An 18,851-nucleotide genomic window follows, 5' to 3' on the forward strand; every position below is an offset into this window, starting at 1 on the left:
GCCTACTTGTGATCTCTCTCTGTCAAATAAATAAACTAAATTAAAAAAAAAAAAAAAAGAAAGATGTCTCAAGCAAATAGCAAATTTGGTTTAAATCTAATTCTTACTGGGTTAATTCACATCCATAGATTTGTTTAATTATTTCAGTGTACTTAAATAATATTTAATTATAATACCACTGGTACAAAGGATTTTTTTTTAAGTTCTGACTTTTTCAGAAGTAAGACTATGTACAGAAACTACTAAGAGAAGCCACTTGTCAACTGAAAGATGCTTCAAGCCAAATGAAAAAGTGGGCCTTTTGTATAGCAGTTTTAGGAATACACCATCACCCATCATGTTAGCCAGAAAATTGTCAGTTTAACATTTGGGGAGAGGGAAGGAGGGCCTGGGAGAAATGAGGTGGATATAAAGCAGGGAGCAAGAACCAGCTCACGTGTACAGTGTTTCTAGTGTATCTTTGCTGCAGGCACATGTTTATTTATTAAGATTTTGTTTATTTGTGAGAGAGAGAATGAGAGAGAGAGAGAGCCCTAGAGGGGGAAGGGTCAGAGGGAGAAGCAGACTCCATGCTGAGCAGGGAGTCCAATGCAGGACTCGATCCTGGGACTCCAAGATCATGACCTGAGCCGAAGGCAGTCGCTTAACCAACTGAGCCACCCAGGTGCCCCAAGGCACATGTTTAGGTATACCACCTCAGAAGATGGTCATCAGTGAAAGGTACAAATAACCAGGACAACAATGGGTATGTATACTTTATAGTGACTTCACTCTTGATGCCAACTAATAATTTTAATAGGCCTAGCAACTAAATTTTTCAGAAACTTTGATATATTCCCTCACACAATTCAGCCATTTAAGGTATACAATTTATTGACTTTTAATATAGTCACAGAGTTGTTTAGCTATTACCACCCCAGAAAGAAACACCATACCATTAGCACTCCCTCCTGATTCTCTATCCCTTCTCCCTACTCCCAACTACTGATCTACTGATCAACTACTGATCTATTTCCTGTCTCTACAGATTACCTATTCTAGGCATTTCATATAAATGAGATCACACAATATGTGAATTTTTTTGTGACTGGCTTGTTCTACTTAGCATAATGCCTTATAGATGTAGCACTGTAGCATGTATCTGTCTTTTTATGGCTGAATAATATTCTATTCTGTGGATATACCGTATTTTATTTATCCATTCATCAGTTGATACACATTTAGATTCTTTTCACTTTTTTGGTTGTGAATAATGCCACTATGAACATTGACATACAGGTTTCTGTGTGGATGTATATTTTCATTTATCTTGGGTATATACCTAAGAGAGGAATTGCTGGGTCTTTTTTTAACCTTTTGAAGAACTAACAGATTGGTTTCCTAAACTGCTATGCCATTTTCCATACCTTCCAATTTTTCCACCTCTATGCCAACACTTGTTTTTATCTCTTTTTTTGATTGTAGCCATCCTGGTAGGTATGAAGTGGTATCTAATTGAGGTTTTTACTTCACTTCTATTTCACTTCCCTGTTGACTAAAGATATTAAACATAATTTTATGTGCTTATTATCTGCTTGTATATCATCTTTGGAAAAAACTTTATGCAGATCATTTACCCATTTTTTAAATTATTTGTCTTTTTTATTGTTGAGTTATAAACATTCTTTAAACATTCTTTACATATTCTGGATATAAGTCCCTTGTCAAACTATTTGTAAATATTTTCTCCCATCACTTTCTTTTTTTTTTTTTTTTTTTTTTTGAGTAAGCTCTATACCCAACATGGAACTCAAACTCACTACCCCAAGATAGAGAGTCACAACCCTACTAACTGAGTCAGCCAAGTGTCCCCCACCATCACTTTGATAGTAGAATTTGTAACACAGAACTTTTTTTAAGATTTTATTTATTTATTTGCAAGAGCAAGTGGTTATAAGTTTAGCTTTTACCTTTAGGTCTATATGATCTATTTTGAGTTAATTTTCTATATGGTAAAAGGAAAGGTTCTAACATATGTATATATGTAAATACGTTTATATGTATATTTAAGTTTATATAAATCATATATATATATTTGCATGTAGATATCCTGTTGTCCTAGGGACTACTCTTTTGTATTGAATTGTCTTGGCACCCTTGTCAAAAATCAATTGACTGGAGTGCCTGGGTGGCTCAGTGGGTTAAACCTCTGCCTTCGGCTCAGGTCATGATCTCAGGGTCCTGGGATTGAGCCCTGCATTGGGCTCTCTGCTCAGCAGGGAGCCTGCTTCCCACTTTCTCTCTGCCTACTTGTGATCTCTCTCTCTGTCGAATATATAAATAAAGTCTTAAAAAAAAGAGTTGACATAAATATGCACAATTGTGTATGGTTTTAAGTCCAGAGAAGGGATTTCTATTACTAGTTTTGTAATGTGTTAATTTTTAAATAAAATAATTATATTCATTTTCATTATAATTAAACATATATACAGGAGAAATGAAAATTTGACTTTAAAAATAACAAAACATAAAGCTTATTACAGGATGGTGAAATTATAAGCAAATCTTAATTTTTATGTTTATAATTTACACTTTCCAAATTAAAAATAAGCATGATTTACTGTTATAATCAGAAAACATTTTAAAGAAATATACATAATCATATAGCTTTTTAGAAAGTAAGTAAAGAAAAAAGAAAATCAATTGAGTTTGAAATATTAAGTATAATTCAAGTCTTCATTTAATCTCTAAACATAGAAAAAAAATGTTTCTTCCCTAGATAATTCTCTTCTGTGGTCTGATAAGACCACGCTGTCATACACAAATTGGAGAGGAGGAAGACCAGATATAAAAAATGACAAGTTTTTTGCTGGCTTGAGTACTGATGGTTTCTGGGATATTCAAACCTTCAATGTTATTGAAGAAATACTTCACTATACCCAGAACAGCATTCTTGCTTGTAAAATTGAAATGGGTAAGTATGCTAATGTAGACTTTCCACCAGGGAAAGAGAACATAAGGCCATCACCTCCACGAGTGGGAATCATGCAACTGTATTTTTTTAGTGTCTCCTCTATTTTCTGTCCTATGAAAGTTACTACAGAAGTTACAGAGGAAGGAAAAGACCATGGTGTCATGGTCTTGAAATCAAGGAGTAAAATGTAGTTGGGGAAATAGCATTTAACTCTTTAGCTCTGATTTGCATAGGTTAGTTTTAGGTTATTTGGTACAGGCTTACGTTTGTTGGAAAGTCAAAAGAGATCAGTGAAAACAGGAATAATAAAAACGAAATGCTTTGAGGACAAGGCAAGACATGGTTGGGTCTTGAAGACTGGATAAGATTTTTATAAATAAGAAAGTGTAACGTTTTGACATTCTAGCCTAAAAATAAATGTCTCTTAAGTTTGCCTAATTCCTTGCATGAATCTATTTTTAAATGCATACCAGTTTTAAATTTTTCACAGCTTAGAAAGTGTTATAATGGCCACTATGCTATAAGGCCTCTGCTAACATCCAGATCTCCCTTCATAGTGCCACAGAATAACTTTCTGGAGCATCATTTCAATCAGCAATCTCCAGTGTTTCCCCGTTACCAATTACTTTGAGTCCATGTAAGCCTCTAAGACTTCTTAGAAAAACTGTCTATTCTAAAATTCTAGGCTTTCTTCCAGCCCCCGTTTCTTCCCCCATTCTTGGCTCAATAAGGCTCTCTTTGTGTCAGGCTGATCTCTTAATTGTCCCCTGTACAGTGTATGCTGATCCTCATTTGCACCTTATGTATGTTTTTTTATGGACAAGAAGTCTTCCACTTTTTTTTTTTACTTCTTTAACAAACTTTTTATTTTAGAATGATTTTTGTATTTATAGAAAAGTTACAGAGACAGTACAGAAAATTCTCATATACACTGTAACCAATTTCCCCTATTGGTGACATCTTACATTACTATGGTACATTTGTCACAACTAATAAACCAGTATGATAGATTACTATTCACTGAAGTCCATCCATTATTCAGATTGTTTTTATTTTTTACTTAATGTCCCTTTTCTATTCAGGATGCTATCTGGAATACTATATTACATATAGTCATCATGTCTCCTTAGGTTTCTCTTGGCTGTGAAAATTTCTTAGACTTTTCTTACTTTTGATGACCTTGATGGTTTTCAGGAGCATAGGTCATGTATTTGTGGAACGTGCCTCATTTTGGGTTGACTGATGTTTTTCTCATGATTAGACTACAGATGTGAGTTTGAGGTTTAGGAAAAAAAAAACACAGAGGTAAAATGTCATTTTTATCACATCCTAGGAAGGGTATATGCCACCAACACGACTTACCACTGTTGATTTTAACCTTGATCACCTGGCTCTAGATGATGGTTGTTAGCTTTCTCCACTGCAAAGTTACTCTTTTCCCTATTTCCATACCATACTGTTTGTAAAGAAGTCACTATAATCAGCCCACACTCACAGACTGAAGAGTTATTCATCTTCCTGAGGGGCCGTATCTATGTAAATTATTTGGAATTCTACTGTACAAGAGATTTGTCTGTTCTCTCCCAGTTTTAAATTTGTTCAGTCAATTGTTTATATCCATATGGGCTCATGGTTATATATTTTATACTTTGGGTTATAATCCAATGTTCTAGTTGTGGCCGTTGGGAGTTCTTTCACTTGGTTTGTGTGCCTCTTTTGAAGTACCCTCATCATTGTGGTTTTGTTACTGTTACGTTATTCATTTGTTTTTAGCTTACCTTCTGGTTACCTTACTTCTTTTTAGTCCTAATTTCATCTAACCTAAACTCTGCAAACCGAATTTGTTAAGCAGACTTTCTGACTCTCTTACTTCAGAGGAATCGCTCCTTCTCTACTCAGTCACGCATCTCATATAATGGTTAATTGTCTGGCCTGCATTTCAGGTATTGTTGTTTTCTGTCCCCAATCCCTATGTGAGTTTCTTACATGAAAGACAATGTTTATACCTTTCTTTAATCAACCAGACAACTGTAATATTTAAGAACCTATTATATGTGTTGTGGCTATAAGAAAAATAAAGTCTGCATTTTACTTCCCTTGTTAATAAGAAATCCAGTTTTATTTAACTTTAGAAATGATTGCATTTCCAGTCTTACCCAAAATATGTATTTTAAATAATTTAAATAATATCACTAATACTTTTAATTTAAATGTTATAGTTGACTACAAGGAAGAATATAATGCTACTCTGCCACAGTTTATTCCGTATGAAGATGGCATTTATAACGTTATTCAAAAAAAGGTAACATGGTATGAAGCATTAAACATGTGTTCTCAAAGTGGAGGTTATTTGGCAAGTGTTCATGACCAAAATGGCCAGCTCTTTCTGGAAGACATCGTAAAACGTGATGGATTTCCACTATGGGTTGGACTCTCAAGTCACGATGTAAGTCTTGTCTTATTTTACAGAAATTTTCCAAATGTGTTAGAAGGTTGGAAATTTGAGCATAATATATTAATTCAAAGTAAGACATCGGATTAAGTCCTGGGACTCAATTTGCATAACGTAGTGCTTTCTTACCTTTTTGCAAATAGAAAATTATATATGTAGAATGCAGTAGGGCAAATGGTGGATTGCAGCTGCCCTAGACACTGCCAGGCCATCCCAAGGACCCAGGAGGTGAATATCTCAACATCACCTCTCTGTCACCTAGTTGGGGAGAACCAATTGGAAATCAGGGAAAACAGGAATAGCACAGAATCAGAAAAACCTGAGTTCTAGTACTGGTGATGGGTCTTCCATTTACATGTTCAGGAATTGTGAGCAGGTTACTTAACCTTTGCAAGCTTATTTCTTCATCTGTAAAACTGGGGTGATAATATTTTCCTTAATATAAGATTATAGTGAATATTAACACATAAATTTATATAAGATGCCAAATAAAATTCTTAATATTAGGACTAATAAATGCATGTTTTCTTCTCACTTTCCCCCTACAAACTGTGCTATTTTAGAATAATGTTTTGGTAGTAAATGTATCTTTTGTGCCACTATTTGAATTTTATTAATTAGTATATTCATATACCTATATAATGTCCAGTATACCAAAAATAGGCATCTATTGAGATTAGAATTGAAGGCCTAATTTAAATAATCTTTAGAACAAAGTGAAGAACATGAAAATATTTTTTTCTTCCAGTCCTCTGCTGTTTGATGGCTTTCATAGTATGAAAAAACGTAGCCAGAGACACAGACCACAGAACTCTAAAACATAAAAAACAATATTCAGAATAATATGGAGGTTAGGTTTATAAATCTGTAATTCTGACAAATGGGAGCCATTTGCATGTCATTTAATTTCAAGTGTTATATAAACTCATCCTTAAAAAAAATAAATCTGGAGACAGAGTATGGTAACTCTGTCTGTAAATTTAAACTTCTACTTAAATTGCACCAGAGTAAATGTCTCAAATCAAAGCATCAAAAGTAAATCCCTGATTTTACAAATAGGTACAGACCTGTAACAATTATAAGCAAATAATTAACAATCCATTCCAATACTTCTTAAAGCATATATATATATATATATATATATATTCTTCTTAATGTTCTTTTTGAACATTCTTTTCTCTGGAACCAGGTTGTCTCTATTATTCTTTTTTTAAAAAATCAATTCTTCTGCTAAAAAAGTCCTAAGCTTTTTTTATCTCTATTATTCTTAAAACAGGGAAATGAATCAAGTTTTGAATGGTCTGATGGCAGTACATTTGACTACATCCCATGGAAAGATAAACAATCTGCTGGAAATTGTGTTGTCTTGGATCCAAAAGGAATTTGGAGACATGAAAAATGCAAGTCTGTTAGTGATGGTGCTATTTGTTATAAACCTACAAAATGTAAGACTTGGTTTTGAATAACTATATTTATTAAAATATGACATTTTGTTTTGTGCACATGATTAAATACTCAAAGGAATTTTTTGTCAGTTTTTAAATAAGGTTTATTCACAAATCCTATAAAAATAATTTTGATACTTTGTGAAGAAAAACAAATATGATATACCCATTCAGGGTATGTTTCCAAAGACTTTCAATTCCTCTGTCACTGGGTACATATTACTCTAGAATTTGTGAATTTTAATTTTAATTAGCAATGGTTTTCAAAGGCTGAAATGCTCCTTTTAAAAAAGAGTTCAGCAGCATATAAATTTGAGAAATACCATAGGTTTGATTTACCATATTGATGGCTCTGGAAGCTTCTATAGTAAAGAAGTCTAGTTAACTTTGTGTAACTAAGCATTTTCCAAACTTACATGACGCTTAAAAATCTAAGGAAAAAACCCCTTCCATCAGGGTCTGCCAGGGTTATCCTGACAGGTGGAGCCTTGAAGAAGAGCTTAAGAACCATGACTCCCCAGGAGCTGCAGAGGCCTGCTGGACAAGCCAAGGGATGGTGGCAGTAGCAGTTCTCGGCACTTGCCATGCTTTCTGCTCCAAAGAATCCTCCACAGAAGATTCTGTTTAATTGGAATTAAGCAGATTCAAGAGAAAAAAATGTGAAAACCTTATCCAGAGAAGCAAGTGACTACAAGAAAGGGAGAATGATACCGAGAATGAGGAATGAACGGATAATCAAGAACTGACATCTCACTTGTTAGGTACAGAAAGTAGATGTAATGTTTTAGAAAAACAATTGGAATACATGAGAAATGAGGTAAAGTATACAAAAAATGGAAAAGATAGCTGTGTTAGCTAAACAGACTTCATAGGATCAAGTAGAATGACAATACAAACAAACACAAATTCAGTGCTGTACGGGGTTGAATAGTACCCCCCCCTGAATTCATGACTACCCAGAACCTTACTTAGAAGTAGCCTTTGCAGATGTAATAGTTAAGAGGGGTCATGTAATGCTAATGCTTGATTAGGATGGGCTGTAAATCTAATGATGGCTGTCCTTGTAAGAGGAGAAAAACAGACAAAGAGGGAGAAAGCCTTTTGATGACAGAAACAGAAATTGCCGTGATGCAGCTTCAAGCCACCAGAAGCGAGGAGGCCTGAAACAGATCCCCCCTTCAGAGCCTCCAGAAGGAACCAATCCTGCTGACACCTCAGTTTTAGACTTGCCTCCAGAGCTATGTGAGAATAAATGTCTGTTGTTTTAAACCACCATGTTTATAGTAATTTATTATTGCAGCTCTGGGAAACTAATACAAGAGCAAATTTTATTTTATTTTTTTAAAGATTTTATTTATTTATTTGACACAGAGAGCGAGAGAGCATGTGCAGGGGGAGCAGCAGAGGGAGAGGGAGATGCAGGGTCAGCTCAGCAGGGAGCCTAAAAAAGACCCAGACTCATGACCTGAGCCACTTCTGGGTATATACTCAAAAGAAATGGAAAGAGGGACTAGAATAGATATTTGTCCAACCGTGTTCACAGCATCATTATTCACAATGGCCAAAAGGCAGAAGCAACCCAAGTTGTCCACTGACAGATGAATGCATAGCAGAGTGTGTTATATACATACTATGGAATATTATTCAGCATTAAAAAAGAAGGAAATTCTGACACATAATACATGATACAACCTGCATGGATGAATCTTGAGGACATTATTCTAAGCAAAATAAGCCAGACACAAAAGGACAATACCATATGACTCCAATTATATGAGGTGCCTAGAGCTATCAAATTCATAGAAACAGAAAGTAGAATAGTGGTTTCTGTGGTCAGGCAGGAATGGGGAGTTATTATTTAATGGGTACAAAAGACATAGCTACTCTCTTTGTAGGAGACAAATTGTGCTATGCATACATATTTTGTAAACAAATTACCCAATTTTCACTTGTGGATATGATTTTAAACGTGTTTTTTTAAATGGCAAGGTAAAACTAGTTTTATATTATCAAGATAAAAAGAATCCAAAGAAAGAAACAATTTCAAGGATTATTTCAAAGTAGTTACAGGCCTGCAGAGCCTATCTTTGCCTCTTATTCTGTCTCTCCAGTTGTTTTTACATTAGGGTAATTGCATCTTAGAGGTCTAAATTCTTTCTTCTACTTTCTAAGTTTTAAAAATGGTATTGCAAAAAGCTAATGAGAATGTATACTCTTAGAGTATGGGCTGTAGCTTTCTCTGATGTGGGTATTGAGTTGAATGCTTCTTATCCACAGGAACCACAGTTTCAAATAGGGGTTAGTGAGATTTTAAGTCAGATATTTTTTCTGTGCATCTTTATAGTCGTATCTAACATTTTTATAGCTAAAGAGGTGTCCTCTCATACATACTCTTCAAGATGTCCAACATTAAAAGGGAATGAGTCACAATGGATCCAGTATAAGGAGCATTGCTACGCATCTGACCGGGCATTGCATAATTTCTCAGAAGCCAAACAGTTCTGTTCAAAACTTGGTGAGTTACAATGTATTGATTTTTCTTGGACTCAGTAATTTAATCATTGGAATCTTTTCCAAGGGAATAATTTGAAATAATGATTATATTTTTGAAAATATTTTGGGGGCATCCAGGTGGCTCAATCAGCTAAGTGTCTGATTCCTTTTTTTTTTTTTTATGTTATGTTAGTCACCATATGGTACATCGTTAGTTTTTTATATAATGTTCCATGATTCATTGTTTGTGTATAACACCCAGTGCTCCATGTAATATGTGACCTCCTTAATGCTCATCACCAGGCTCACCCATCCCCCTACCCATTTAAAACCCTGAGAGAGTCCATAGTCTTCTCATCGTTCATCTCCCCCTCTGATCTGCCCCCCTTCATTTTTACCTTCCTTCTCCTAATGTCCTCCATGCTTTTCCTTATGTTCTACAAATAAGTGAAATCATATGATAGTTGTCTTTCTCTGTTTGATTCTTGATTTTGGCTCAGGTCATAATCTCAGTGGGAGTCTGCTTGGGATTCTCTCTCTTCCTCCCTCTTTTCCTCTTCTCACCAACACACACACTCTCTCTCTCAAATAAATAGATAAATATTTTTAAAAAATTTTAAAACACTCAGTATTTATAATAGCATTTTATAACCTACTTGCCTCGTGACAAGGAAATGGTTAAGTATTTTATAATATATGAGTTAAGTGGAATATTGGAATAGCCATTATAATGACCAGTGTAAGAATAAGTACATGGAAAATAAAAGTAAGTGGAAAGAAGTAGAATAAAAAATTGCTAAGAGAACGATTATGTGAAAATGACAAATGAAATGGTTTTAAATAAAGGTAGATATGTTTAGATGAAGGGATTAGGAAGCAAATTTTTTGTAGAAGTTAAGTATTAAATACAAAATTATAGATTTCCCCAGTACTTCATTATTAATAAGTAAGCTTATCCTGACCAGAGTAACCAAGGAAGCACGGGTTGTTCCTCCATTCTGCAATAGAAATGGACCACATCCTCTGATTTAACTATTTTAGATTTAACTATTTTAGAAAGGGCAGCAGTAACCGGATCTCTCCCATGATAAATTTACCCTATAGTCAAACTGTGGAATGACTTCTAGGGGGACTACCAAGAGTATTTCGAAGACCTGCATCCTTGAGTAGCAATTTAGCCAGACTGATGGCATTTATCTCATTTATTTTGCTAACTGTTGTGGAGACATTTGGCTGATTTAAAAATCTCCTTGTTACTGCTAAGTACATGATGGAAACTTTTGTGTGGGAACTCTCATGTGTTATACATGTATACACACACACACACACACACACACACGATGGAAACTATTGTGAGCTATATATACATTCTGAAAGTCAGAAGCCTCTTGCTCCTACAGGAGAAAATAGAAAGGTTTACTGTCACTGTAGTGTGGGGGCTGTGCACATCAGTCAGCCTTGGAGGCAGACAGGTCTAAGTTTTAACTCCCAACTCCCGTACTTACTAGTAGAGTGGTATTATGGAAGTTACATGATTGCTTCTCTCTTCTCATCTGAACAGTGAGAATGAAAATGGCACTTATTTCAAAGGTTGGGTTGTTGTAGGAATGAATGAAATGAGATAATGTATGCAAATGTAGCACAGTGTATCCTGCAAATAGTGAGCAAACTATTCTTATTATGGGAAAAGATTGAAATTGGCTTTCTAATTTTATAACTGGCTAGCTGCATAAACCTGACCAATTTACTTAATCTCCTTGAGCCTTTGTTTTCTCCTCTGTAAAATAGTGATAATATCTTCCCCTACAGGATTATAATATATTAAACAAGCATGTGCACACTGTGATCGTCTATAAAGGAATGAAGACTTGCCTTTGCCCTTCTTCCAATGGCACCACCACAAAGAAATGCTTTAGTTCAAGTGTGGATAGGCTTGTCACTACTGAAGACTTTTTGAATCCACTTAGGATTGATTTGCAAGTCTAGTTATTATTTTATTTCTATCCCTTGCCTGATGATGGTGATAACACTATTTTCTCTGTGGGTTTAGGGCAATTTATCAAGCTTCAACAGTATTCAATTCCATACTATATTTAGGAACTTACAGTGGGCATAACCAAGTATGCTTATGTATAAAATAATATTAAAGGAAAGGCTAATGCTCCCCAATATCCCAAACCTATTTGCTTTCATTTTCATTTTAATAGAAGAAAACTTCAAGCTGAGTTATTATACAGAAATGGTTGTTGAGGAGAGCATGCTAAAACACATCTTTCTACAGTGATACAGCTATTCATACACAATGGTCTCGCTGGCAGGCTTTTTTGAAGAAACATAAAATTTCTCTATATAGGGACGCCTGGGTGGCTCAGTCGGTTAAGTGGCTGCCTTCGGCTCAGGTCATGATCCCAGGGTCCTGGGATCGAGCCCCACGTCGGGCTCTCTGCTCAGCGGTGAGCCTGTTTCTCCCTTTCCTTCTGCCTGCCTCTCTGTACTTGTGTTCTGTCTGTCAAATAAATAAATAAAATCTTTAAAAAAAATTTCTCTATGTAAACTTTCAATCTAGAAATATTTCTAATTTTCTGAAATCTATTAATGCTATACTTTTAAAAAATCTGACACAAATATGAGATTTTCAAAATATTCTCTACGTAAAGCTTGAATTTCTCAATGATCTTGATCATGGTATTTTTTTTTTTTTTCAAATGGCTGGTTGAGAATAAGCCACTTCCCTAGTTTGCATAAAGCTAATTAGTTCAGGGTTTGTTTTCCTTCAACAGATCATTCTGCAACTATCGTTACCATAGAGGATGAAGATGAGAATAAATTCGTGAGCAGACTGATGAGGGAAAATAATAATATTACCATGAGAGTTTGGCTTGGATTATCTCAATATTCTGCTGGTAAGTGACATATTTGTGTGCACAGTGTGCAAAAAGAGTTCCAAATTGTCCTTAATACCAAGTCAGCCTTGCTAAAGAATGTCAGGTGGTGGTTAATTGAAATGCTTCCTATTGATGAATAAGCTTAGGTCTGCTGGCTGTTTTGGAGACTTATAAATTCCTAATGACTATGAATATGCAAGTAACTTATTAGTAATGATGGAAAATACTACTGAAATAGAAAATCGGGTTAAATCAATTGGGATGTCTAGAGGTTTAAGATACTTGGATCAACAACATATTTTTTTTTCCTACAGCACTATCTGTGCCCCCATGCTCCCACAAAGAACTCATGACTTACTTCCCTTAGAGTTCTAGGGTCTATCCCCTGTGTTTTTGTAGCTTAAAACTCTGTTTTTCAGAAGGTTCTCTTCTCATTATTTTCTTCCCTCTTGAAACATTTTTACCATAGAGAAAAACTAATTCTTAATAGCGACTTTGTTTTTCAAACAAGCTTAACAAAATTGCAGAGATAGGTTAAAAAAGATTTGTGGAAGAAGTTTTCAGGGAATGATGGATTAATCCAAGCAATAAATGGATAAAAGATTTGAGTGAACTTGGAATTGATAAAGAGTGAACTAAAAGCACAAATTCAATAGAAGAATAGGAAGTATATTTTACATTTTAAGCCAAGTTGATTTCTAAGTAATTGAAATAAATGTGAATCCCAAAATATTAAGTACTTGTCAAAAAGTGAAATGGATTCGAAGTTGGCCATCTAAATGAATTCTAAATTGTGTTTACACTATCACCACAAGGTGGTGCTACCTCAGCTGGAAAATAAAAATGGAGTCATGGTGGGGAGACACTCCTGAACCCTCTTGACCCCTACTCCCCCAGCACATCTTTAATGATATGAGTTTTTTAGTTGGGGGTGAGGGTGCTGATGGGGATTCAGGCTTTTGGAAATCTATCCCTCACCCAATAAAAGTGCAAGCATTCTGTACTTTAATCAATATACCACATTTTCTATCAGTGTTATCTAATAGAACTTTCTGCAAAGATGGAAATGTTCTATATCTGTGCTGTGTAACAGAGTAGTAACTAGCCACATATGACCATTGAGCACTTGAAATGGGACAAGTGTGGGGCGCCTGGGTGGCTCAGTGGGTTAAGCCTCTGCCTTCAGCTCAGGTCATGATCCCAGGGTCTTGGGAACCAGCCCCGCATTGGACTCTCTGCTCAGCAGGGAGCCTGCTTCCCCATCTCTCTCTGCCTGCCTCTCTGCCTACTTATGATCTCTGTCTGTCAAATAAATAAATAAAATCTTTAAAAAGAAAGAAAGAAAGAAATGTGACAAGTGCAACTGAAGGACTGATTTCTTTATTTTTTTTTCACTTTCAATAAGTTTCATTTTAAATAATGGCATAACATAGTTCTAAGTAAATGAGTTGTATGATCTGCATGCATTTTACCTTAGAAATTTAGAGGAAACTACCTTACAACCCAGCAATTACACTATTAAGTATTTATCCCAAAGATACAAATGTAGTGATCCAAAGGGGCACCTACACCCAAATATTCATGGCAGCAATGTCCACAATAGCCAAACTGTAGAAAGAGCCAAGATGTCCATCAACAGATGAATCGATAAAGAAGATGTCAAATGTCATACACACATAGACACACAATGGAATATTGCTCAGCCTTCAGAAAGTATGGATACTTAACCATTTACTTGATGTGGTTGAAACTGGAGGGTATTATGCTGAGCAAAATAAGTCAATCAGAGAAAGACAATTATCATATAGCCTCACTCATATATGGAACATAAGAAACAGGGCAGAGGACTGTAGGGGAAGAGAGGGAAAACAGAATGAGAAGTCATCAGACAAGAAGAAAAACCATGAGAGACTCTTAACTATAGGAAACAAACGGAGGGTTGCTGGAAGGGAAGCATGTGTGGGGATGAGGTAATTGGGTAGTGGACGTTAAGGAGGGCATGTGATGTGATAAGCACTGGGTTTTATATGCAACTGATAAATTGTTGAACACTGCATCTGAGACTAATGATGTATGGTAAGTTGGCTAATTGAATTTAAATTTTACAAAAGAAATTTAGAGGCAATAAACTTAATTTCTTTCTTTAGATCAGTCTTGGAATTGGTTAGATGGATCAAAAGTGACATTTGTCAAATGGGCAAATAAAAATAAGAGTGGTGGTGGAAAATGTAGCATTTTGTTAGCTTCAAATGAAACTTGGGTAAAAGTTGAATGTTCACATGGCTACGGAAGAGTTGTCTGCAAAGTTCCCCTGGGTAAGTATGGAACCTGTCCTTATTCTTGCAGAACATGTCAGGAAATAAATGTGCAACTCTATTATGTGCAAAGTTTTGGACTTGGTCCTAAAGTCCTTATTTAGTCCTTTCAATATATCCAAAAAACATGATGAAGCCATGCAGATTCTTTGCCAGAAAAATAGATTGTAAGAGATGGAAGTGCCAAGATGTCTAAGATTCCCAGATGAAGCTACTAAACAGCCTAAAGTTTTTGTAATTCTTCCCTAAGAAAAATAGAAGCTACCAGAGGATTGGGGAACTCATTTCTTTGAATATGTTCTTAAGATGTATTTGATTCTATCAGTCAAATATGTAAAAGCTCAAAGGTCTAATTCTGCAGTTAGTTTGCTTCCTTTCTCCTCATTCCCATAAAACTCATGATTAACTTAGCAACAATGCAAAACTGGATTTAATTACTTAAAGTTTCCTGGAAGGGAGGGTATGTGCTATGGTGAGTGCCATGAATTGTGTAAGCCTGATGATTCACAGACCTATACCCCTGGGACAAATAATACATTCTATGTTAATAGAAATAATTTTTTAAAAATTTCCTGGAAGGAACATCTATAGGAAGTCATAATTTAAACTTAGATTCATCATGAATTGATTTATAAAATAACCATAAAAATCTCATCTTAATTTTATTTCTAGAGAAATGAGCTCTAAATTTTTCACTGCAACATTTTTGAAGATTTAACATAAAAATGTCCTTTTGCTGTATAAATATTAAAGATAAAACCCCAATGCTAGATGATTGGTATCTGTAGTGTGTGTGTGTGTGTGTGTGTGTGTGTGTGTGTGTGTATTCATGCACTGATTCAGCAAGTATTTGGAGTATCTACTATACCTCATGCCCTGTTTTGTGTGCTGAGTAGGGGGTGGCTACTTTCAATTAGGTTATGAGGGAAGACATCTAAGAACAGGAGGCACTGAAGCTGAGATCTGAAAGACCAGCCAAGCAAAGATCAGGGGAAGAGATACACCAGGTAGAGCTACCAGTTGGAACAAAGAGCCTAGAGCCGAATGAGCTTGATGAGTGCTAAAGGAAGAGCTGAAAGGTAGGCAGGCACCAGACATCTAGGGCTCTGGAAGCAAGGGACAGGGGTTCAGGTTCTATGCTGAGTGAAATGGATAACAACTGGAAGATTGTGGGGGGGGAGCTGCGGAGCAGGGTTACCATGCATAAACCAAGAGTTCTGCTTTGGCACTCTGAGCTATCCATGTGGAGAAGAGAGATTCATATGGAATGTCTAGCATGCAGTCGACATATGAGAGAGGAGAGAGGTCAGCATAGAGATAGTATTTAAAGCAAGGGAACAAAATGAGCCCATCTGGGCAGCATGCAAAGAAGGGGTCTGGGACAGCATTTGCAACTGAATAGCTAGGCGCTGAATGAAGTCATCCTAAAACCTTAAATTTGCTTTAAAGCTAGTAACACTTCATTTGGCCCTAGGTAAGTCAAACACAAAAATTCACAACTTTTAGCAATTTGTTATCAAAGTAAGGTAATATACTGGGAGTAATGTTCTTGAAAGGGTGATGGGGTAAAGTGAGAATAAAGATCTTGTTTAACTTCTTTAGAAGAAAATCGCTAAAACAATGAATAGAATTTAAATGAAAGAGAAAAGAGTGAAATCTGAAAAGAAAACACTAGAGTGATGATGGAGTTTGCTTTCTGTCTTAATGCTGTGAAATGGTCAAGTGCTTATTGTGTCTAATTTGTACGGAGTTTACATGTGTGATGCACAGCCTAATGTATAAATCAGTAATTATGACTTTTATATTCTCTCCTCTAATGTCAAACCTTTCTCTATTCTAGGCCCTGATTACAGAGGAATAGCTATCACATTTGCTGTGCTAAGTGTCTTAGCTCTTGTCAGTGCCCTGATTTGGTTCCTCTTCCAAAGGAACCGGTTGCACTGGGTGGCCTTCTCTTCTGTTCGGTATGAACAAGGAATGAATGAAGATGAGATTATGCTTCCCACTTTCCATGACTAAATTCTTCTAAAAGTTTGCTAATTTGCACTAATGTGTTAAGGAAAAATGAGCCATTTCAGTTTTTCCCAGTGTCAGTATTTATTCTGTTCTCAAGTAGAAGTCGTAAGTACTTTTTCGGTTGTTTATTGCTGTGCTGGTATCTAAAGTGAATTATCCACAAAGTGCCATGTTTAAAGCCTTACTTAATAGAATAGAGAACTTTGATAGAATGGAAAAGAACCAAAGCTGGAACTAAAGTCTAAATTATTTGTAGGGTAGCAGATGTAATGGGCATTTTCTCTTTAAGAATGTAGTTTGTAATTAGGAAATGTATATATGAATGGCACAACTGCTTAGAGACTTAATATTGGCATGTTACTAGGTCACAAATCTACTACCTTTTAGCTTTTTTTTTTTTTTTTAAACCTTTTAGCTTTTAAGAATATTTAGCTTATGGCGCCTTAGTGGCTCAGTCAGTTAAGTGTCCAACTCTTCATCTCAGCTCAGGTCTTGACCTCAAGCTTGTGAGTTCAAGCCCTACATAGGGCTCCATGCTGGGTGTGGAGCTTACTTAAAAAAAAAAAAAAAATCCAGCTTAATGGGAAATTTGTACCTCAAGGTCAAAACATAACTGTAAATAATATCAATATTATTTCAAAATAGTCATTTGTAGTATTTGGGAGAAATTATTAAACAATGAGATATGCTTACTTTTTAACAGAGCAAATTAATGCTTTTGAAAAGATGCTTCTTATACTGTTCCAGAGATATTTCATACCAAAATTGTTTAAATGCAAATATTTTGTTTTGTCATAGCTATTCACAAAACAGTGGCTTTTAAAGGAGATTTAGTACTTAACATTTTCCTAAAGTGTGGGAACATTGCTTGTAGATTGATTTAGATATACTGTAGCAGTGTGCTTTTGTTTTTTCTTATGTACAACATATAACTCTTTCCTCTTAAAGGGAACCAGCTAATAATACAAATTCTTGAAATTTTCATAATTTTTATCCTTTATATATATCAAATTTTGACTAAGAAATTTGTGTTACTTTGTTGCCTTTTTCTGTGAGCTAGAGAAAAGGGGTCTATGAAGGAAATTATATATTTGCATTTGTAAAAATGAAAATTTTATTGTAAAACTCTAAACCTTGTGAATACTATGAAAATATTTTAGATAATAAATGATTAAGGAAACACTGTTTTGTGATTATCGCTTTAAATTTTACCACCAAGAATATATTTTTAATAATAGTTTCCACTGGACATGGTCAATGTTTATTCAGTGTTTATATTTATACTTTAGAATATTTTACATAACATTCATAGATTTATCTTAAGATTTAGAGTGTTTATACTATGAGAAACTTATAATTTTCTAAGGCAGTGCTAGTGTAGTATAAAACTATAATGCAGTTATCCTGAAATATTTTTATTGAATTGGTTAGACTATTCCTCTGCCCTGTGATCTGTAAAATTCTGGTTGTTAAAGATTTTCTTCAAAGAACTAAATCAGCTTGATGTGAAAAGTACACCGAAACAAGGTGCCTGACTGGCTCAGCCGAAAGAGTGTGCAACTCTTGATCTTGGGGTTTTCAGTTCAAGCCCCATACTGGGTATAGAGATTACTTAAAAAATAAAATAAAATAAAAAATCTTTTAAAAAAGAAAAGTACAGTTATATATAGTAGTGATGCTGTAATCAAGTTGTTTTATTTTTTAAGTAAAATTGTTGTTGATCCTTGTAGAAAAAAGTATCTCTAGGTTGGGGTTTATAATGTTAGGCATATAGTATAACAAAAAATAAAGTGTGCAGTTGTTGTAATGAGAGGTATCCTTTATTTAAAGAATAAACGCAATCAGGAGCACCTGGGTACCTGGGTTGCTCAGTCAGTTAAGCGTCTGACTCGGTTTTGGCTCAGGTCATGATCTGATGGGATGTGAGATGGACCCCCATGTCAGGCTCTGCTGTCAGCACAGAGTCTGCTTGGGTTTCTCTCTCCCTCTCCCTCTGCCCCTCCGCCTACTCTCTCTCTCTCTCTCAAAATAAATAAATTAATTATTTTTTTAAAAATATAATCATCCTATATCTCTGAATGTTTGATTTGAGTCTCTTTTTCAGATCCTTTGACTCAGCAATTCTTAGCAAGTCTTTTAACTACGGATCAGCAGAAATTCCAACTATGGCTCACTTACTTCTTCTTTTTGGTGCTTCTTCAGGAGATCCACCCCCACTGCCTAACCCAAGGCTTTCGTCACCTACTTCTAAGTCAATAGGTCACATATTCAGTTCCAGACTCATATTTCTAA

General features: G+C 35.3%; 1 protein-coding gene across 1 annotated transcript in view; it reads left to right on the top strand.

Annotated features, from left to right (window-relative positions):
• The window catches only part of LY75 (lymphocyte antigen 75), a 103,564-nt gene extending 85,228 nt beyond the window's left edge, over nucleotides 1–18,336 (top strand). Inside the window, exons 29-35 of the mRNA XM_080798308.1 lie at nucleotides 2,759–2,953; nucleotides 5,173–5,399; nucleotides 6,682–6,850; nucleotides 9,216–9,365; nucleotides 12,124–12,246; nucleotides 14,376–14,543; nucleotides 16,384–18,336. Of these exons, the coding sequence (XP_080654434.1) occupies nucleotides 2,759–2,953; nucleotides 5,173–5,399; nucleotides 6,682–6,850; nucleotides 9,216–9,365; nucleotides 12,124–12,246; nucleotides 14,376–14,543; nucleotides 16,384–16,562 (1,211 nt within the window). The 3' untranslated portion in view covers nucleotides 16,563–18,336. The remainder of the gene's footprint in view (nucleotides 1–2,758; nucleotides 2,954–5,172; nucleotides 5,400–6,681; nucleotides 6,851–9,215; nucleotides 9,366–12,123; nucleotides 12,247–14,375; nucleotides 14,544–16,383) is intronic.
• Nucleotides 18,337–18,851: the final 515 nt, after the last annotated feature.

Source organism: Martes martes (assembly GCF_963455335.1).
Source record: "Martes martes genome assembly, chromosome: 3".
Lineage (NCBI taxonomy): Eukaryota > Metazoa > Chordata > Mammalia > Carnivora > Mustelidae > Martes > Martes martes.